Below are 23,159 nucleotides of genomic sequence, written 5' to 3' on the forward strand. Positions count from 1 at the left end.
AGAAAATGAGATGAAGGCCAGGCAGTTTTACACTACACTGAGTCAGCAGTGTTCAAGTACACATGTCAGTGTGTTACTGTACGGATGGTTCAGTGATAACTACAAATACCAATCATCCTGCCATAGCAGATTTAGCCTACCAAGGGACTATTATCCATCTGTGACTGAGAACACAGTGCCTAAAGTCTGAGCCACAGAGCTTTACAAAACAGTTCTTCCCTGCCCACACAGTGAATGCAGTCAATATAAATCATACCTCTGCAAATAATTTTAAATCCCTCTCCCTACTTGTCACAATTCAGCATTGTCATATAGATCCCCACTACCATCAAGTAGTGGGGAGTCCTGCAGCCATGTACAGCAACAGCATGGATGGGATCCATGGTCCCCATTCTTGACATCCATGTGACAGTTTGGCCCATGCATGCAAGTTGTATACGTAGGCTCTATGTGCACAGGCATAGCTAATGCATCAAAGTTAGGAATGGGGAGCTATCATTGTTTGTCTTCCCTTTCATGTGTTTGTGTATTTATTTATTAAGTTTACTTATAGCCAGCCTTTCTTACCAAGACTTAGGGCAGATTACAATGTACAGAAAGTAAGAAAAGGTAATCATACAGTATAGGACCTTCAGTGAATAATGCAATAGGAATAGGAATACAAATGACAGTGTGAACAGCAAACTGCCCAAACGGACATACTGCGAGCAGTGCAGAAAGTGGAATTACAGAGGTACAAGGTAATGCAGTACTCGTTCCTACTCCTATATGGAGGTTCCCTTCTGGATCATTCTATCCCACTAAGGCTCTAATTCCATTACAAGAATGCCCTCCTGAATATTTCTGCTTTGCACATTTTGTGGAATGATAATATTGTGTCAGCCTTCCTAACCTCCTCAAGCAGGCCATCCCGTGAGGTTGAAGTGTGTGTGAGTGGGCAATTACTAATCTTGCCGGTTTGCAAGGAGGACTCTTCAGACAGTGTTCACTGTCCTTGTTGGGGGTGGCTGTGTGAAAACTGCTTAGGTCAACACACAAGATGGCATATTATTCATTTTCCATGCTTTCATTTATTTCATCTAAGAAATGTTTCTTTTTATGAGCTGGGATAAAAAAGTTCACTGGAAAAGACCAACCACAGAAGTCAAATGAGAGGTCGTATGAAAAGAGGCAATGGGTGATATCAAGGTAAAGGAAAGAAATGTAGCTGTCGCCACTGTTATGAGTCACATAAGATTATGGTGCCAGGGAAGCAAACACATCTGAATGCTAACATGTGATATCATTTTTTTCTTTTTAAAAGTTATTATTTCCAAAAGAAGTTGGAAAGACAGTGCACAACTTTACAGCTAATACCTCTCATTCCCTTGTCACCTTTTATACTAGTTTGCTACCCTCCCACTTGGTATGTGACATTTATCATAACTTATCTCCTTGAAGGTGATCCTCTTAGTTATTCTGATATGTATCATCACCCTCATTTACACTAGCAGGACTGACTAATAGGGTCTTGACCTATGGATAAAGAAAATGTGCCACAGTAAGAAGAAACTTGTAATTAAATCCTGGAACGGGAAAGCAGCTACAGTCTGGCTCCTACATACTTCTCCCTCTTTGGTTCACACACCCTCACTTCAGTAGCACATCTATGCATACCTGACCTGCACACTTTACATAATCAGTGATTTCAAATGTATCAACATTCAAGGGCTTATTCAACATCAACTTGTCTGTCAAGGAAATCCTGTCTGCCCAGAATACTCTTCCATGCACCTAAGAGGATTCTGGGCCATATTCTCAGCATGATGACCCTCACCACTATCTTGTGTGGGTGGAGAGTGGGTCCAGAATGCTCCCAACTTTCCACTATTGTGGAAGATCGGTAGCAGTGGGCTAGATTTTTTTTCAGTTCCCCCCCGCCGTTATAGATACGTGCCCTGAAGAACCCTAAAAAAACTTCTAAGAAACCCTAGCTTTCTCTAGAATCATAGAATGTTAGAGTTGGAAGGGACCTTGCAGGTCATCCAGTCCAATCCCCTACACACTGCAGGAACATAGCCAGAAGATACCCCTACAACATACCCGAAAGATGGTCGTCCAGCCTCCGCTTGAAAACGTCTAGTGAAGGAGCATCCACCACCTCCCGAGGCAGTCTGTTCCACTGCTCAGCCACTCTTACAGTTAGGAAGTTTCTCCTGATATTTAGCCGGTAACGATTCCCTTGTAATTTCCACCCATTAGATCTAGTCTTGCAATCCGGAGCAAGAGGGAATAGATGTTCCATCTTCTACATGACAGGCCTTCAGATATTTGAAGACTGTAGCCATGTCCCCTCTAAGCCTTCTCTTTCCCAGGCTAAACATACCCAACTATTTCAGCCTTTCCTCATAAGACTTGGATTCCAACCCTCTCACCATCCTGGTTGCCGTCTTCTGGACACGTGCTTGTCAACATCCTTCCTCCAGTACTCCAGGTGAGGCCTGACCATAGAGCAGAACTACCACCTCCCTTGATCTGGACACATTGTTTCTGTTAATGGATCCTAAGATTGCATTAGCTTTCTTCACAGTCACATCGCAAAGAAAGCTGAACACAGCTGAAAAAATAATATCTTCCAGCACTTCATCTGCTTACACCCTCACCCGTGTTGCCAGTATGCCTTCACACACAAACCAACCCATAGACTCTCAGGCCCATAACCACGGTGGTGCACAAAGGGATGGGGCCCCACCAGTCATTTGTCATGCTCCTCCAATCAGCACAAGGGACTGTGAAATCTGTCACAAGTCTTTTGTCAATGAGAGGGGGCATTTCATTCCCTCCTCCCGCCTCCTTCCCAGGCTTTGCCAGTGAGGGAGAGATTCTCCTCCTCCCTTCCCTCCTCCCTCCCAGGCGTTCCCTTTGCACTTTGCTTCCTGCACAAAGTAGTTGATCTGGCTGTGCTCTGAAGCATGTAACACAGTCCTTTCCCCACCGTAGCTTACTGTCTCATGCCAGTCATGGATTCCTCTGATTTGCAGCACTGTAGCACATTAAGAAGAAGAAGAGATTGGATTTATACCCCGCCCTTCACTACCCAAAGGCGTCTCAGAGCGGCTTACAAACTCCTTTCCCTCCCCCCCCCACAACAGACACCCTGTGAGGTAGGTGGAACTGAGAGAACTCTTGACAGAAACTGCTCTTTTTCAAGAACAGCTGTGCCAGAGTTATGGCTTGCCCAAGGTCATCCAGCCAGGTGCAAGTGGAGGAGTGGGGAATCAAACCCGGTTCTCCCAGATTAGAGTCCCAGGTGGGGAATGTTCAAAGGTGGTTAGGATCAGAGGGGACGGCTGGCAGTGGCAGGCCCTGTATTTTGCCAAGTGGACTTGTGACCATTTTAGAGTGTGTGCTGGTGCCCATGCAACTGTTTTGGCCCTTGAAAACACTTGGGGCAGGGGAAAGAGTTCTGCACCACAAGGCCACAGTGGATCAGGGCATCACAGCATTGTCTAGTCTGGTGATCACTTGTAATCCTGGGAGATCTCCAAGCCCCAGCTGGAGGTTGGCAACCATATTGCATTTCAGCATGAGTGCCTGTAGCTATTCTTAAGTCTTGCTGTAGCAAGTCATGTGGAGCCAAACCAGAGCAGGGTTTTAGGGGTTTTCTTCCATGGGGTGTGTGTGAGTTCCATGGAAAATGGTGTTGTGAATCAAAGGGGCCATCCACCCAAGAAAACACATCTTCTGTGATCTCTGTTAGCAAAGCCTCATTTCATGGCACACTGCAATCCAGGAACGTGGAAGTGGGACAATATAGGGGTGGGAATCTTCATGCGTTTACAAGACTCTGTTCATCATGTGTAAATAAAGGAAGGGGATTTTTGGTTTCAAACAACCTGCTTTGTAGAATGATCTCCTATAGAGACTTTGCACTACATCATAGCTCATTCATAGCAAAGTAAAAAATAATAATGATGTGCTCACCACCAATGTACTCATTTGTCGCCCCCAATACAATTTTTCTAGCTACAGGACTTCATGCACCTAGTTATCTAACAACAGCACAAGGTTTAAATTGCCTTTTGTTTGTCCTTCTGCTTCCCTGGAACGAAGCAGGTTTCAGCAAAAGACAAGGGATCTAAAGGATTCTATACTTGATGATGTTGAGTTGAAAGATGGCGGAGTTGAGGCATGGAGGAGATTATATCTTGAGTTGAGACCATGGGGGGAGATTATAGGATCCGTCTGTTCTCTCAGCCCTCTCACCCAGGAAAACAGTATGCATTTGTGATAACCTCTACCACCAGAGATGAGGCGTATTTTCCTCTCTACACTTTTTCAACTGTATAATCCCCCCTCCCTTCACAGGTAGTGCTTTTTCTTTTCCATTCCCCTGTCTTTAAGACTGTAGATTTTTCACTTTCTTCATATTTAGGATGACAGATAGTGTTGCATCAGACAAAAATATTAAAATAGTTTTTGTTCATAATACCTTTGGCCTGTGCAGACCTGATATTCTCTTTCTGTTCAGCCTTTTCATTTGAAAAGGTCAACCTATTCTTATTTTATTGTGCAAGGTTTTTTTTTTTAAAGGACACAAACAGGAAAAATCATAGAACTGTAGGTTTTGTTAGGACTTGTCAGTCATCTGATTCAGCTTCCTTACATTAATATCGGAATTCTAAATAAGGTATCCAAATCCCCAAGGGGATTAGCCTGTATTATTGTTGTTAAAAGCAGCCTTGTCCATCTTCCATTGAACAGGAGGGAGTCCTTTTTTGCATCCAAAGCAGAGTTACACCCTTCTAAATCCACTGACTTCAGTGGGTTTAGAAGGGTGCAACTTGGTTTAGGAGCGCATTCTGATTCATTTAATCAATTCTATTGACATCAAGTTTCATATTTTGAGCATTAATTTATATAGCCTATTCTTACAGTGCAACAACCCTTAAAGTTTCCCTTGCCATAGGGTTTCTGGCAGGCATTCTAAGTTGGTTGCAAAGGGATTGTCATATTAGTCTGCAGTATTGAAATAAAACAAAAATCCAGTTTTTGTTTTATTCTAAATTGAGTCTTAGATGTTTAGTAATGTACATGGTCAAAGCAATGGTATTCCCAGTAGTCATGTATGGCTGCGAGAGTTTGACTATAAGGAAGGCCGAGCGCCGAAGAATAGATTCTTTTGAACTATGGTGCTGGAGAAGACTCTTGAGAGTCCCTTGGACTGCAAGAAGAACAAATCAGTCAATCCTCAAAGAAATCAACCCTGACTGTTCCCTGGAAGGCCAGATAATGAAACTGAAGCTCAAATACTTTGGCCACCAAATGAGAAGGGAGCACTCACTGGAAAAGACCCTGATGCTGGGAAAGATTGAAGGTCAAAGAAGACGGGGACGGCAAAGGATGAGGTGGTTAGACAGTGTCATCGATGCAACGAACATGAAGTTGAGCCAACTTCAGAGGACGGCGGAAGACCGGAAGGCCTGGCGGGAGCTGGTCCATGGGGTCGCGAAGAGTCGGACTCGACTGTGCGACTGAACAACAACAACAACAACAATGTACATCAGACCAAGGCTTTTCAAGTCTCCTAAAAGGAAATGTGATTTTAGCAGAAAGAAGTGTGGTGTTTACATTTCCAGCAGTATCTTTAAATATGGTTTAGGGGGGAGGGGAGGGAAGATGCACCGTCAAAGATAATTGATTCCTTAGCTGCAGCAATGTATTCAATCTTAGTTTGCCTTCAATAACTTTCTGCAGTTGGGGATTCCTCTTGATTCACCTCTCTCTCTCATTGATCTACTCCTACAAGGAGCCAAAACGTTAGTCACCCATGTGAACAAACACACAACAGATCTAAAACAAAATCTAATTTGGTCAATTTTCCAATTCCACACTTCACTGAAGTGATGGTAAAACAGCAATGTTTGGATGTATCAATATCCTCTTTAGGATTAACCCAGAGTAGCTAGATCAGTTCCCCAGATAGCTTATGGATCCCTAGAAAATCGATATCGACTGGATCTAGATTGAACCCCCTGGGTTCTGTTTCACTCTCCTCTTGGTTATCCACTCAGTCAATTGCAGGAATAGATCTCCTCTGTTGCCCCTCCATTATTGCTTTCTTACTATGGGTAGGTGATCGGTACGGTTCAGTTTCCTACAATGAATGTTATGCCAGAGCCTGAAGCTTTGTGTGGTGTATTCAGGGATGTAGGTACCCACCATGCCAACCACCTTTCCATGATTCTCAGCATTCCTGGAGATACCAGACATGCGGATATGACAAAAACATCCAGATTCGGGAACAGTGTCCCTGTTGTCTCTTATTGTTGACCAATCATTGGGACACAGCACAAAGTGAAGAGGAAGGGAGTGGTGGAAGGTCCCCCCCCATTAGTGACACATACAAGGAGTAGCAGGGACTTTCACCCCCAGATTATGGCTGATGCTAAAGCAATTGCAGTGCACCAGAGTCTGGAGTCTTCAGATGCATTTGAAAACCATTCTGGACAGGTTGAAGCCTGATCCAAAATTGATCAGTGGAAGATTGACCCCCTCCCCCAAATCTGTTGTCCAAACACTGCATTATGGATTTTTCTCTATCTCTCTGAGACATCCATATAAACTGCCCTCACTTGCATACAAATAGCTTCAACTGGAATTTGCAGGAAAGGTTTCATATCTATTCCATTTATCTTTTTGTCCCTGGACTTGCCTCTTCTGCCAGCATTATTGCCACAATATTAGGCACAGTGTTTTAAAATCATTCAACAACACAACAGCTACACTGAGGTAAAGTCCTTTTTTTTAAACATTATTACATCTACTCAGAATCTGATTAATAAGAGATGAAACTTATAGGAAAAAATAGTTGGCCATCAACAACGGGAATATATTTGAATGATCAAAAAGAAATAAAAATAATTTTAAAACGTTCATTTGCAGATTTCTCAAAATCAGAGCTGATGACTAACTGAGCAGCTACCCACATGCTTACATTATTTTATTATTTATTTGAGGGAAGATAATTTCCATTGGGAATATGGTCATCATGTTGAGAGAGGTGCATGTCTTTCCCTCTATTTTTTTCACATGCAGTCCTGTGCACGCTTACTTTGGGTAAGCTCAACGAGACTTCTAAGCAAACATACATAGGATTGAGTAGCACGTCCCTCTTACAATATATAAGTGAAAACATAGCACAGGCCTTTTGTCTGTGCTTGGCAAGGCTTTATAATTTGTTTTTAATTGATTGCTTTACACATAGTGCTAGCAGCAGGAGAAGAAGAAGGGTAGGTGTGCATTGCCAAAATATGCTGTAAAACAGACTGGGAAAGCCTTGCATTTTGGCAGAGTCCACAAATTAAAATAAAATGCTGACCCTATTTGCCCTATAATGCCTCTGTGTGACATCTATTGCAGATTCCTGGTTAAATCAGTTTGTGAGCCAGTAGAATTTCCTGGTTTGTCAGATCATTCACGGTGCAGTTCCCTCCTCCCCCGGCCTTACATGCAGGTGCATTTCCCCCCCGTCAATATGAGCAAATATAAAATTCTATACAAGTAATGTGAGTGGTTCCTTTCCATATTTCATACAATTGACATATTAACAAGAAATAGGACCACATACAGTGTAGTACATTCTGCGAATATGCCAGCAGCATTTTGGAGTGATGCTTTTGCATATATAAATAGAAGGAGTATACCACTTCATTTCATATGCTTTTATGCATTCTGGCAAGGAGTAAATGAAGTTAATAACAAGTTAAGGAACCCTGCCACTCTGTATTATAGAAGAAGCTTCCTGTACATAACAATAGAAAATTGGCTATGGTTCAAATTTTTATACTTAGCATTGCAAATTAGGCTACCGTCCTTTTCCTACTGAGCTGCTCACTTCTAATCTGGAATACTTTATTTTTCTGTGGAATTTTTCCAGGTGCTTCACAAATTAAAATTCTGAAGGGACTTCTGAAAAGCTATAGCCAAAATGATTTACATGGGTCCCTGATACAAGTAGAATTGCCAGGTACAAAAACCTTTGCCAAGGTTCTGTATGCTATGGCTTTTTCTACTCACAGACAGCCCACACCTGAAGCTTTGGGATAAAACCATGATTTATGTGAAGCTTAGGTCAAGCTGGCATGAAGAATGAATGGCATATAAAAAAGGTAACAGTCACTGTCTTATATAAAAGAGAGAACCAACTGATTTAAGTTACTTAGCCAGCTATTGATGTTCTTGCATATGGAGATCTTTTTTCTCATTTGACTATCATTTCTGTTTTCAGCCTCTTTGCTTGAGGAAGGTTTGTAACCTACAAAAGTTCACTGATTCATAGATCCTTCTGAGTTTAGTGATTGTACTGAAGTAGATGAGCTAAAATCTGTGCATGTTGTAAGCAGGTTGACAAATGGGTCTGTCACTTTGTTATGTCTCTGTACTTTCTGGATGTGGCTAAATTAAAATGGATTGCATGATTTAATGTTCATGGAGGGTTTGTTCATGCATGGCAGTTTTGGAATTACGGCGTTCCATGACTGATGGAGGTGTTTGGCTACTTGTTGATTATGCCCTTGATAGAGAACTATAGAATATTGGATCCTCCAGTGAGCAGTGTGTGTGGGGGCACACTGTTACCCAAACTGTTCCTTAAAGGTTGAAAGTGTGAAGTTTTCATTTTACAAGCTTAACGTGCAGACATACAAGTTACAGCAACAAGGGAGATGAGCAGCAGTAAGTTATTCATTCTGAAGGGTTTGCACATCAGTTGAGAATATGCAGTTTACCATGCAAAATATGGCCTTTTAAAAATCACTTGAAAATTAAGTAATCCCCGCAAGGCCTCCTGTTCGTGCTTAGCTACTCTATATAAATATAAAATTAAACTTTTTTTTTTTAAAAAAAGGTCCTGTTGGCTGTACATTCACAGTTGCAAATGTTTATTATTGTATTGTCTTGAGTCTGTAAGTGGAGAAATGTGCAATAATAACAAACAGTTTTCAAAAGGCAGAAAACAAGGCAACTGCAAATGGTTGATGCCCTAGAACTCAAGCCCCTTTTAGGCTGCTGTTGTGCATAGCCCTACTTCTGAATGTAGAACGATGCTCCTACAGGGCCCAGACTGGCCTGGTTTGTTCCCCGGCCAGTGGGAAGGGGCAGTGGAGCAACTGCATAAAGCAACTCCTCCTCTGTCTCGGAGGCCCTTGCTGCAGACTGGCTTCCCCCCCCCCAAAAAAAAAAAAAAAAACATCCCCAAAAAAAAAAAAAAAATCATGTGAGATTAGCTGGTTGCCTTAGGCGGATCAAGGAGGCTTTCCTTTGGGTTTCCTTCAAACTGGCACAGAAGGAGACCTTTTTGTCTCCCATGTCACATAGTCCAACGGGCTTGGGCTCTCATAATTAGGCTTCGTTTTCTGACTGATTAGGCTATAGCTAGAGATGGCATGAATAGTGTGAGTAGTTACAGTGCAGGCAGAGCTGTTTGGCGAGCATCCTAAAATGCATCTCAGGATGAAAGACCGTTCCTAAGCAAGCCTATTGGATTGTGTGGCTAGGTAGGCTGGGGAGGGCATTCTAGGGATGCCAGCCTCCAGGGAGGGTCTGGGGATCCCCTGGAATTAGAGCTCATCTCCAATCTGCAGGCAAGTTCCCCTGTAGAAAATGGCTGCTTTGGAGGGTGGACTCTATGACATTGTACCCCACCAAGGTCACTATCCTCCCCAGGGTCCATTTCCAAAACTCTATGAATTTTCTAACCTGGAACTGGCAACCCAACCCTACCTTCCCCCACTGGTGGTCAAGGGGGACCTGGCAACCTTGGGGCTTTCCCTTGGTGTTCAGTGGCACCAACCAAGCTCCTAGTTGCTAGAGTGGCTTACGGAAGGACAGATGTGAGGCTTAAAGCCAGTTGGCAGATTCTGATATGCAGGCTAGGCTAAACTAAGACATCAGTACTGGTGCCTGTTATAGGTTGCCTGTTAGCAGCAGCCTGTATACTGTATATAAATAAAGTTACAGTGGTGTTCAATGATACTCATCAGTCATAGATAAATCCTAGTTTAAGCCATGGTTGGGTTGCCAGCCTCCAAATGGTGGCTGGAGGTCTCCTGGTATTGCAACTGATATCCAGGTGACAGAGATCAGTTCACCTGGAGAAAATGGACGCTTTGGAAGGTGGACTCTATGGCATTATGCCCCATTGAAGTGCCTCCCCTCCCCAAACCCCACCCTCCCCAGGCTCTACCCCCTAAATCTCCAGATATTTCCCAAATCTGAGCTGGCAACCCTAAACCATGGTGACCATTGTCTTTATTCAGGGACATGGGTATGGTACCAGCCTTAAACATTCTCACTCTGATGGGGTTTTTTGTAATTAAAATTATCCTCTTCTCCTATCCTTTTTTGGAGAAACTGGACCTTTTTCATTACACTGACACAGAAAGTTGGTAATTTATGTTTAATGTTAATCTTCAAAATGTAGCAAGCTAGTCCATTTATCTGGAGAGGACTCCCTTCCATCAGAATTATTTTCTGAAGTACATCTATCTTACTCCTCACTTGGTATGATGTGCCCTTTGGTTCTTGGGGAAGAAAAAATTTCTTTGACCTTTACCTGTATTTCACAAGAGGCAGAAAGTTGGTGAGCATGTGAAGGAAATTAACATAATCAGAAAAATGGGAATTTAAAGAGGGAGAGAATGGCCTGTCCTGGCACCAGCAGCTCAATAATACAATTCTGTGTACGATGTGGCCCATATGGGAAAAGCCAGTTAGACCATGTGCATGCTGATAATCTCACAAAGACTGCAAATTGAATGGCAATGGGGCTGGATCCAGAAAACAATACCAGTATTTCTCCATTCATATGCATTTCATTTTTTGTAAAGCAACCAGGAATGTATTGACCAACTCTTCTGCTACAAGTGGATCCCCACGCAACCTCCTTTCCTTCCTCCCCACCTCCCAAATTTGTATTAGCAGATGATCTAAATAAAATGCATAGACTGGGCTATTTGACTAAATATATTGGCAAATTTATTTGAAATCGTAGGTCAGTGAAACCCAAGTAATTCTGGGTAAACAAGAATAGGCCAAAGGATTGAGAGTTTCCTTTCACATGAAGAACATTTCTATTTTGGTGTGGTTTGGAATTTTCTCATAATTTTGGCCATTTTCTTTCCCAACAGCCCCATCATTTCTTTGCCGAGTTCTTAAGCAGTGGGGTGGATTCTACCCAATCCTACCACCCCACTGACCAAAGTCTGGTAAGGAGCCATCCTCCAGCTTAAGTGGCCCTTCCATTCAAGGAAGAGGCATTTATGTTGAAGGAAGTTTCCTTAGGCTGGGGGAAGACATAGACATTGTTCAGAGGAGTGGTAGGATCCATCCCAGTGTGTATCCTGGTGACAATCAGAATCAGAAGACCAAATTCGAAAAAACAATGTGACCTTTTGCAATCTTACCCATAAGCATTATTCAGTTTTTAAAAATATACCTCACTTTCTCCTTCAGTGAGGGCAACAAGGTGTCTGTAGCTTAAATGACTGATAGTTATCAATGTGGGGATGAGCAGAATAGATAAGCACTGACATTTGGAGTACTAAATAAAAATTTGCATGAAAGCAGGCTAATCATATAATTGAATGGTTCCTCCCGCCCGCAGTTTTTTATTATCTGAAGCTCTTACCCACTCATTGTGATAGTAAGCACAAATGTTAGAGAACAGGAGGAGGAGAACATGTTGAACATCATATCGGTGGGCCTGGTTTATTTTATTTTTGAGTTTGTTTAGGGCAACATCAGAAAGTTGGTCACCAGTAAACCCCTTCTGAGCTCAACATTGGCTTATTGGGTTGCTCTTTCTAATTGTGTGGGAATGACATATGCTAGAATAACAATGAGGACTCATTTAGGAATTTGTTTACTCTCTGTAGTAATTTGGAGGCAGACATTAAGGGTAGCTATTATGGCTGCCACAGTAATTTCCTTCTCAAACAAGAGATGTTGGAGATATCTCAAAAAATGGCTTTGAGGCTAGTGACAAAATATGTTTGTCTTTCAGATCCCCAGCTCAAGGGTATAGTGACCAGGTTATATTGCAGGCAAGGATACTACTTGCAAATGCACCCCGATGGAAGTCTCGATGGAACCAAGGATGACAGCAGTAATTCTAGTAAGTGATTGCTCTAGGAAACGGTGTTCACCTCACACTCACATTATGGATTTAACCATTCCAAGATGTACATGCAAACATGACTTCCTAATAGCTTGTTGATTTCTGATGTATCTTTTGGTAAAAGGGATATTTTGGTTGGAGGAACATTCTTACAACATAAAGCACCAGCATATATTTCAAAGAGCTAACTCATTCTACATTTGTGGATAAGAGAAAGAATCTGATCATGTGAAAGTAATAGAAGTACTCTAGGGGAAGTCTCTGAGCCCAGTTTTATGTTGGATGGAACTGATTTCCAAATACATCCAGCATAACTGCTAGTTTAGCAAAGGTTGCATTTTTGCTACTTGGTTTCAGCAGCGATATCAGGTAAAAAAACAGCTCTGCTAAATTCTTGTTAAGCGTAGCCATGTTTAATGTTTATGGCAATAATAAAAATGCTTATAAAATTACAATATTACAAAGGGCTATTTTAATAAAATGTTATGTATACTGCTGAATATAGTCAGCCAGCCTTTGGAGGCAGATTTGTATATTTGTGTATTTGTACATTTGGAAATACTATGTGCAGTTCTGGTCATCATATCTCAGAAAGGACTTTGAAGAGCTGGAAAAAGTACAGAGGAGGGCAGCCAAGATGATTTGGGGGTGGGTGGGAGAGAGAAGCACCTTTCCTATGAGAAAAGGCTGGAGAGTATGGGACTTTTCAAATTAGAAAAGAGAGGACTAAGGGGGACATGACAGAAGTTTATAAAATTATGCATGGGATGGAGAGAGTCACTAGCCGTAGTAACTAAAGGTGACATCCACATTCAGAGGCAGTAAATCTCTGAATACCAGTGCCAGGAGACAATTCATGGGAGGCTCCAGCCTCTATGTGCTGTTGCTGGACCCCTACAGGATAGTTTTGCCAGCCCCCAGGTGGGATTGGGGGATCCCCCAATTTCATGGGCTCCTGCCCGCTACTGGACAGCTGGCTGGTGGGGGGGGGAGCCCCACCCCCAACACCCATGACTCAGCATGATGTCCCAGCATGATGACATCACACAGAAGTGATGTCATCATGCTGGGGACATTGCGCAGCAACACTCTGGTATTTGGGGCAAAACTCTATAGGGTTTTGCCCAAAATACCAGAGCATTACCATGCCACGTCCCCATGTGATGTCATCATCCCGCTTCGGCGGGAGGGCGGGATAGAAATCAAATTATTATTATTATTATTATTATTATTATTAATAATAATAATAATAATATTGGGGACATGGTGATGTCGTGTGATGTCATCATACTGGGGACATGTCATGTGATGTCATCATATTGGGGACATGGTGTGTGGCAACATTGCCCCATCCCCCACTCCCAGAAAGTTCCTTCCCACCAACGTTCCCTCTAAGCTGAGTTAGTGTGAGCTAGCACACAGTTTTTTAGCCTCCAGCTCACACATTTTTGTCTTAGCTCAGGAAGGATGACTCCAAGGCAAACTGTCTTATGCAGTAGCCAAATTGCCTGCTCACAACTTTAGTGCCAGTAGCTCACAAAGTAGGATTTTTGGCTCACAAGACTCCACAGCTTAGAGGGAACATTGCTTCCCACCCCCTGCTGGCAAGAGCAAAGGACCTGGCAACCCTACCAGAGGAAATAGTTGGCCACTGTGTGCTATGGGATTCTGGACTAGACGGACCACTGGTCTGGTACAGCAGGGCTCTTGTTATGTTCTTACATGTGGAACTGGCAGCACAATACTGATGGTGATTCACTGAAATTTTCTGCTTTTCTGGAGAATTTGGGTATAGGGATGTTTTTCGCCTTGGAAGAGCTTTTACAGTCCTGTAGCTTAGTTCATACTCAAGGAAGGTACTTGGCCTAGTAACAGAGAGCTAAGCCAACTGAACAAGAGCTAAGTGAACTGAACAAGAACTGAGCCAGCCTCTTTTAATAGCCGTAAGCTGCCTTTCTGTAACCACTGTTGCTTTTGTACCCTGCTTGTGGACTTTCAAGAGGTATTTGGTTAGCCAGTTTTAAAAAGAACCATACTAGTATCTTGCTCCATTCCAGCTAGGCTCTTCTATTGTTATGTGGGTGGGGCTTAATGGGTCATTGTTTATCTGTCCAAACCCATGATTCCAAAGGCCAGAAAGCTTCTCTAAGGCTAACTTTGTGGCCTTGGCTGCACTATAGACCACCACCCCCATGCCTGAGGCTCAGGAGATTTCCTCATTTGTGTGCTTCAGGCAAGCCTCAAAAACATGTCCTGAGTTTTAAATGCTTTTGCAGCTCCAGTGGAAATCCTCTAGCCTTACCGATGGGGCTTTGCCTCTAAGGCCTTGAATATTTTGATGATGTGCTTTTGCAAAAAGCATAAGGATGGCTAGCAACTGCAGATGGAACCCGATACCCCAGGCATTTGCAATATATGTGTGTTGTTGTTTTGGGGGTTTTAGGACTTTCTCAGGTTTTGTGGTTATTTCTTCATGAGCAATCCGTCTTTTGCTTTATCTTTCTGCTCTAATTTTGATATCCATGTCAAAATTAGTACACTTGATGCAGCCAAACAAATTGCCAAAAAATTCTCCTTCCTAAACATTTGCATTATTTTTGATGCTATATGGTGCACCCTTCTTTACCATCTTGAGCCAGTTTTGTGTAGTGGTTAAGTAAGGTAAAAAGGTAAAGGTTCCCTTGCTCAAAAGCCAGTTGAATCCAACTCTAGGGTTACGGTGCTCATCTCCGTTTCAAAGCCGAAGAGCCAGTGCTATCCGAAGATGTTTCCATAGTCATGTGGCCGGCATGACTAAACACCAAGGTGCACGCTGTTACCTTCCCACCAAAGTGGTACCTATTTTTCTACTTGCAATTTCTTGCTTTCAAACTGCTAGGTTGGCAGGAGCTGGAACTAGAGACGGGAGCTCACTCCGTCATGCGGCAACTTGGGTCTCGAACTGCTGAACTACTGACCTTCCACAGCCTGCAGTTCAGCGTCTTAACCACTTGAGCCACCGCTCAAGTGCACGGACTCTAATCTGGTAGAACCGGGTTTGATTCCCCACTCCTCCACTTGCAGCTGCTGAATGACCTTGGGCAAGCCATAGTTCTGTCAGAGCTGTTCTTGAAAAGGGCAGTTCTGGAAAGAGTTCTCTCAGCCCCACCTACCTCACAGGGTGTCTGTTGTGGGGAGGGGAAGAGAAAGGAGTTTGTAAACTGCTCTGATACTACTTTGGGTAGTGAAGGGCGGGGTATAAATCCAATCTCCTCCTCCTCTTCTCCCATCTTCATTTGCCCATAGGGCTGTTTAATCCAATTGATTGTTGTCAAGCAATGTTGTTTAATTTATGAGCATTGTGAAATTGCCACCGCATCATGAAGAAAATCATGTAGGTCACCACAGCCAATCAGATTGAATGGTATATAAAATATGGGCAAAGAAGAATGAAAATGGTACAAACCCATTGAAACAATATAAAAAAGATTTGAAGCAGATGTCACAAAGTCCTGAAAATAAGAGGCGCTCTGAAAATGGACTTGAAATGAGATAAGTGGCTTTAGATCAGTTTGGAAAGATGGATTGTAGAATCCTTTAACTGTAATGGCAATCACCATTACACGCTGAGGCGATTGATAAGAAAGAAGAAGGGAGTTCACCTGATTTTGCCCAGTTTTCCCGGCTCACTGCAGACCCCTGTACCATATGGCATTTTTTTCACAAGGCTTGCCTGACCCCTATAGGAGTCTTCAGGTGGGGCCTAGAAATCTCTAAGAATTACAAGTGATCTCTAGATGACCAAGATCAGTTCCCCTGGAGAAAATGGCTGTTTGGGAGGGTGTCTTCATGGCATTGTGCCTTGCTGAGGTCCCTCCTCTCATCAAATCCCACCCTCTCCAGGCTTCACCTCCAAATCTCCAGAAATTTCCCAATCCAGAGCTGGCAACCCTACCTCCAGCAGCAGGCTTTTGGAAAAGGGGGAAAGATCCACATCTGCGAATGCCTCCTGGTCATGTTTCATAGCGTCCATTCCCAGAATGCCCCAACATAAAGAACATTTCTTAAAATAAGGCATGTTATGAAACAGTAGCTCCAATAGTTTTTATAGTTCCTACCAGGGGTCATTTCGTAGAAAAAGAGCTAGGGGAACTCATTAGCATAACTCATTAGCATATGCCCCACACCCTGACATCACCGGAAGTGTGTCATAAGGCCACACCCCCCGCCCCCAACGGTCCCGGCCGCCGCCTCCGGCCTTGCAGCTCCACTGCCGAGCCCCATGAGGGGCCTGGCGGTGGACCTGCAAGGCCAGCGGGAGTGCAAGGAAGCCCCGCAAAGGCCCTCCCTGGCCCCAGGCAGGCAGGGGTGGGGAGAGGCAGGGAGGAAGCAACTTACCCTCCCTCTTCTCCTGCCTCCTCCTGGCTGAATGAGGGCCGGAAGCGGGGCGGCCGGAAGCAGGGGGCGGGGCTTCGTCATGTGCCCCACCCCCCGTACCTCACCCGGGGGAACTGCGATCCCCCGCGATCCCCCCCGCAATGACCTCTGGTTCCTACAGTTTTTCATTCTTCTGTCCCTTAAAAGGGTTGTTCCCATAATAAGACAAGCACCTTAGTTTTCTATAAAGAGATGACCCACTGTAAATACTGAGGTGCAAGAGGGGCATCTGCCTTCCGAAGCATCCTATTTCAGGCAAACAGTGCATAGTTATATAAATGTGTCTGATTTGCCAGAAAATATAATACATTGCAGCTAGTGTTCCCTCTAAGCTGAGTTAGTGTGAGCTAGCTCACAGTTTTTTAGCCTCTGGCTCACACATTTTTGTCTTAGCTCAGGAAGGATGGCTCCAGTGCAAACTAATTTATGCAGTAGCCAAATCACCTGCTCACAACTTTAATACCAATAGCTCACAAAGTAGATTTTTTGCTCACAGGGCTCCACAGCTTAGAGGGAACATTGATTGCAGCTCCTTCTTGGTGCTTCACTGTAGGTTCTTCTTGGTTCAAGGAACTTCTTGGTTCAAGGTTGCTCCAGCATTAACAGCTGGAGCATTAAAAGGCTGGATGCTCTCACTTAGGAGAAGTAGGGGAACCCTGCTCATGTTCCATCAAAGCCCTTTGAATGGTGTTCTGTGTGGCAAAGGATGTTTCCTCAATTCCAGCCAACAATTGTTAATGCTTCCTCTGGCGTCCTCTGGAAAGACCACCTTGCCTGTATTTGCCTCGGGCTGTCTCAGTCTGGGATGTGAGTACACGTGAAGGAGAATGATCCATTAGCGTGGCAAATGGACAGGATAAGGGTGAAAAGCATATTCAAGGTCGCATTTTCTGGGATGATGCTTTCTTCTCTTCTGTATTGCCACTACTAAGATGCAGCATTGCTCTGTTGCCTGGCAACCAGAAGGGACCAAGGGAGGAACAGTCCTTGCTTCCATTGGCACAGGTCAGCAGGAGAATGGGCCTCTTGCCACAGAGCTTGCCTCTTGCCACTGCACATACACAGATGAGTTGCTAACAGTTCATGAGCATGTAGGAGTCACTGCCAAGCCTGAGCAGTGTTATAATTTAATACGGGAGCTGACAGTCTTTGCTAGTGGTGCTTGAGTGACTTTTCTCTGGATTTATTTAGTTCTTCTCAGTCTGTTAATACATCTAGCTCCTGGTACTACAGACAGAAGGTCGACTAATCCCAAAAATGAAAGCCAAGTAATACTAAATGTAATATCAACATCAACCAAAATAACAACGTAGAATTTTGTACAATGTACAGTTCGTTAGTAGAGTATGTTGTGTTTTTTTGGTGGATAGTAATAAAAATATTCATTTTTTTAATTTTGGGTTTTTGATAGACAAATACAGCTGTCTACTTTTTAAGCCTTATTAATGTTTAATAATTTATTTGTTGATGTTTGACAAGCAGCTTCATTGTACATCAGTGTCATAAATCTAGTTCCAGTAGTATAGCAGATTTTAAACTGCCAAACAAAAATTAAAAACCCAAAGAAACCCCAAACAAGCACACATCCCCTTGCAAAGCCACACTTTTTTATTGCTTTGTTCTAGCCCCCCCCCCCATTAATGATATCTCCTAATTTTCCCAAGGTACTTTCCTGTGACTGTCATAGATATGTCCTCTATTCTTCTTGGGCATATGAGTCCTGTCCATCCCTCATAGAAAGCAACAAGGAGCAAGTTGCATACATTTTATTTTGGTGTGAATGTTGGTCTATGTTGTGGTTGTGATTTCAAGTCTTATTTTCTATGGGTGCCTTCTTTCCAACTCAAATGGATAAATCACCACTTGGGCAATAGTGTACTGCATTGATTGCATGATCTCTACACCACAGTACATGGTATTATCTGTAAATGCCAATATAGCAGCCATGTCAGTTGCTCCCTGGTTGTCTCCATGCAGTGAGCTGGTGGTGATAAAAAGTTTTTCTCCACTTCACTACAAACCCATGAGAAAAGCCACAGATATCGTTGTGGCATGGAGAAAACCCCCTGTCCACATGGAACTTCTGATTTGCAACATAAATTTGGTTTGTAGCATGAATTGCCCTGGGGATCAATTACAAGCAGCTATTAGAATGCACTGATGGCAGGATAGAGGGCTGATCCATTTCGTTTCTATGAAGCCTTATGGTTGTAGGTTTAGGAAGGTTGGAGGAACACTATTCATTAGGAAAGGGTTTGATTCTACTAGTGTGCTGCATTACATCTGGGTATCTTCACTTATGACAAAACAGACCTTGGGTTTTGCTGAAAAGTGGACTGATTGTTTGGGGTGGGTGCCAAGGCAGAACCAGTTTTTGTACTTTCTGAGATAATAGAAACTGCTGCTACTACTGCCGTTGTAATTTTTAGTGCAGTGGTTGAGCTTTACTACATTCAGTCTGCTTCACAACATTCAATCTGCGTGGTCTTAAATTATATCCTCTATGTGAAACTGTGCACAGAATTTCATCCTTATATATATATAGATATATATAGATATATAAAAGATCACAATATTGGCTTTATTTTAAACAGCAAACAGAATACATGTTAATATAATAAGCTAAATTTTTGTGTCACCAAAAGTGTTTGTGTATCACAATTTTTTTCTTTGCTTGTCTGTGACAGATCTTCTTTATTTTTACAGCATTGTTCAACCTTATACCAGTTGGACTTCGAGTTGTTGCCATCCAGGGTGTAAAAACAGGACTGTATATAGCCCTAAATGGAGAAGGGTTCCTTTATACATCAGTAAGTAACATGCCACAACTGTTGGCTAAAACTCTTCTGTAATAAGGTAGATACCAATTCATATAAAATCATATACGATATAAGAGGCTGAAGGATCATACTTCTAACTGTTGGTTGAACAAATTCTAAATATTGGATTTAATAGGTGGAGCTTTCCTATGGAGGTTTTGAGGCTTTTGTTATGAAATCAACCCAGGCCCCCATTCCATGTTATATTCCTAGCTTGGAAACTGCTGCAGTTTATCTCTTTCCTAACTATGACAGTAATGTTGGAAACTGTAGGCTGCATGGGGGGACTCAGTGCCGTAATCCTTTCTGAGACTGGGCCAATGCTGGTGTAGGAAGCAGTCAAATCATGGACTACTTCCTTGTGGGCTCTGCCCCTGGGGGGTATGTAAAGGAGCTGTGATTCTCTGGCTCCTATCCCATCAACATAACATGAAAGGAAGCTCTCTAGGGGCTTAGACTGGTATAACCTTTCATAGGATTGCGCAGACTTGACTCAGTAAGGACGTATAGGTACTAAGATTACAGATATTCAGTCTGAGAAGCAAACACTGATATTCTGTTTTTATGTGCTATATTAAAATGTCTCTCATTCAGATAATCTGCAGGATACTCAGAGCATTCGAGTAATTAGTGATGTAGATAAATATGAATGTTGTTTAGATAGAGTTAACATGGGCTCCATAGAGGATGTAAAGTAAATTCAGCCAGTGATGCATTTGATGGGTAATGCTGAGTGTACATTATTCTACATTATTTTAAAAATATAGTAACATGATGGGTTTTCCCTGTGGATGTCATTATCGTGATTAAAGGCAAGAAGACCTTTAAAAATGGGCAAAAGCATCCACCCAAGCAGAAGCCCATTGAAGCCCTATTGATTTGAATAGGAAAGATTTAATTACACATGTAACTCTTCCACTGAAATTAATGAGAATAAAAATGCTGGTTCATTAGTAATTTTTAAGGGTGGGGGGAATCACTAAAATCCCTAAATAAGGAATTTACAGAGTATAATAATTAGGTTCAGAAATAAATGGGGAAAAATTAAAATGAGATCTGGTTTGGGCCATATAACAATGCTGGCAAATTAAAAAATAGGAACAGTTGTGTTGCTTTGTTATATGAATTTGTGTGTTACTCATGTGAATATTTTTGTATCGTTGTGTTGAATCTTTTATTTTTCTTGAGAAAGAAAGTGATGATAGAGCTATAGCAAATATTTGGATGCCAGTTAATATCTTAAAAGGTCAAAGAAGTCACGTGTCTGCTAAAAGTACCTCCAGCAAGTTCTTATCTGGGGCTACAAGCCAAGAGAGGATGAGCACATTTAATCCCCCTGATTTTAGTGCAAGGGACTTGAATGTGTACTTAAATCTTCCACTGCAATCGAAAATGCTCAGTGTTATATCAACGATAGTCCAATCAAGGTGAAGTTCATGTAGGAGTCTTCTGCTGGATGGGGTCAGACATAATGTACGTGGTGCTTTTTAAAGTTTGCATTTCTTATCTGTCTGGGGATACGTGCACAGAAAGCTCTTTCTGGCTACATGTACCTCTAGCTGGATGGTAGCACATGTCTTTAAGAATTTTCTCTGTGAGAGGAAATGCTTGATATTTCACTATGATGCTTTTACACGTGTCTTATCTGAAAGCTACCTTGACATTAACCAATTTATTAATTTATTCAAATTCAAGAAATGTTAGACATATTATTAAGCTCTCGGTACCCTGAAAAGGGAGGGGGGGGAGGAATCTTCTGTTTGTTTTAAATAGATGGTAGTGCTTTGAAAATTAATTAGAAGGAAATGTTCTAATAACTGAAATGTCATCATGTTAAAAAATGAGTATCATACAGCACCTCTCTCTCATACGTTGAAGCGTGGCATATGGAGGATCTGCATTCTCTAGAAAAACACTGGAGGTTTGTAATAGAAGTATTGCACTATTAAACATGTACAACATCTCAAGGCTAAAGAAGACCTGATCTGTTGCTATAACTATCGGCTTTTCTGTTTCTTTATATTGTGTGTATTGTTAGTAGGCATGTGTGTTTGTATAATTAAATAATTCATTTGAACAGTGTGGCAGCAATGTACAGGGTAGAATGGGTGGCAATGTCCACATTTTTTCATTCATTAATATCACAGCTTTCTACCATTTGCAGAGTAAGTACAAAATATCAATTTTATATCTGTTTATATGCATAGATTGGATGGGCAAATACAGAGACTAGATATACGTATGAAAAGTTTCTCCTGCAATCTCTTTATTACTCATAACATTTCATTGCAGGTAGACTTCCTGAGATTGCAGCTACTGGTACGATGGATTAATAGTGGAACAGACAATCTGAGTTTGTATGCACAAGCTTTGTACCTGAAGAGTTGTTAGTATGCTGGGCTAGCCCTCCTCAGGGAGAATGGTTCAGGCTGTCATCTTGCTCCAGTTACTTAAGGAAAAATGCATGCTATTAGAGGAAAGAACAGTGCAGCATAGCTGCATTTATGAATAGACACCATGACAGAGCATGCAGGTAAAGCACTTGTCAAAACCTACCTTTAAAGTTGCTTTTTGTTTTTGTTTTATATGAGGCTGACCATTCAACAGAGGGCTAAAAATGGGATTGCTTACTCAGGTTGTTAAGGATTTATGTAGATTGTGTGTGTGTGTGTGAAAATTTGAGTTCAGAATGTAATATTCAGAGTTTAATATGCAGAAAGTGTGGGCTGATTTACCCAAGTATTAGGTGATGGAGTGTAACCCCCCCCCTCCCAGTATGGTATATGAAGTGTTCCTACCTAATCTTATGTGTCTATAATGATCCTGTGTTTAAGTAGAAAAGAACAAGAGTCCAATAGCACCTTAGAGGCCAACAAGATTTTCGGGTAGATCAAGACGGGTAGTTCTGTAGCAGTAGAAAAGTGCAAGAGTCCAGTAGCACCTCAAAGACTAACAAAAATTGTGGCAGGGTAGGAGCTTTCGTCAGTCACTGCTCACTTTCTAGCTGTTTCTAGCTAATCTGAAGAAGTGAGCAGTGACTCACAAAAGCTCATCCCCTGCCACAATTTTTGTTAGTCTTTAAGGTGCTACTGGACTCTTGCTCTTTTCTACTGCTACAGACAGACTAACACGGCTACCCATCTTGCTCTGTCTCCAGTGTTTTAGGTAGGTAATATAACCAACACCAGAGAATCCACAGCAGTTGAGAGTTTATCCTTGATCTGAATGGGTATTTTAATGTGAAGCATACCAAAGTCAGTAAAAACAAGACCTGGAGCTGACTGTGGCTCAGAACATGAGCTACTCATTGCAAAATTCAGACTTAAACTGAAGAAAATTGGGAAAACCACTAGGCCATTCAGGTTTGACCTAGATCACATCCCTGATGAATATACAGTAGAGGTGAAGAATAGATTTAAGGGTCTGGATTTGATAGATAGAGTGCCTGAAGAACTATGGACGGAGGTTCGTGATATTGTACAGGAGGTACCAATCACCACCATCCCAAAGAAAAAGAAATGCAAGAAAGCAAAGTGGCTGTCTGATGAAGCTTTACAAATAGCAGAGGAAAGAAGGAAAACGAAAGGCAAAGGCGAAAAGGAAAGATTTACCCAACTGAATGCAGATTTCCAGAGAACAGCAAGGAGAGATAAGGAGACCTTCCTGAATGAACAATGCAAAGTAATAGAGGAAAACAATAGAATGGGAAGGACTAAAGATCTATTCAAGAAAATTGGAGAAATCAAGGGAGTGTTTCATGCCAAGCT

The 23,159-nt window shown here is 42.3% G+C and overlaps 1 protein-coding gene across 1 annotated transcript in view; it reads left to right on the forward strand.

The window, feature by feature from the left end:
- Positions 1–23,159, forward strand: part of FGF14 (fibroblast growth factor 14) — a 147,119-nt gene that overhangs the window by 20,320 nt on the left and 103,640 nt on the right. The window contains exons 2-3 of the mRNA XM_015423199.1: positions 12,044–12,154; positions 19,280–19,383. Of these exons, the coding sequence (XP_015278685.1) occupies positions 12,044–12,154; positions 19,280–19,383 (215 nt within the window). The remainder of the gene's footprint in view (positions 1–12,043; positions 12,155–19,279; positions 19,384–23,159) is intronic.

This window comes from Gekko japonicus, unplaced genomic scaffold, assembly GCF_001447785.1.
Source record: "Gekko japonicus isolate JY-2015 unplaced genomic scaffold, Gekko_japonicus_V1.1 scaffold808, whole genome shotgun sequence".
NCBI classification, from domain to species: Eukaryota; Metazoa; Chordata; class Lepidosauria; order Squamata; family Gekkonidae; genus Gekko; species Gekko japonicus.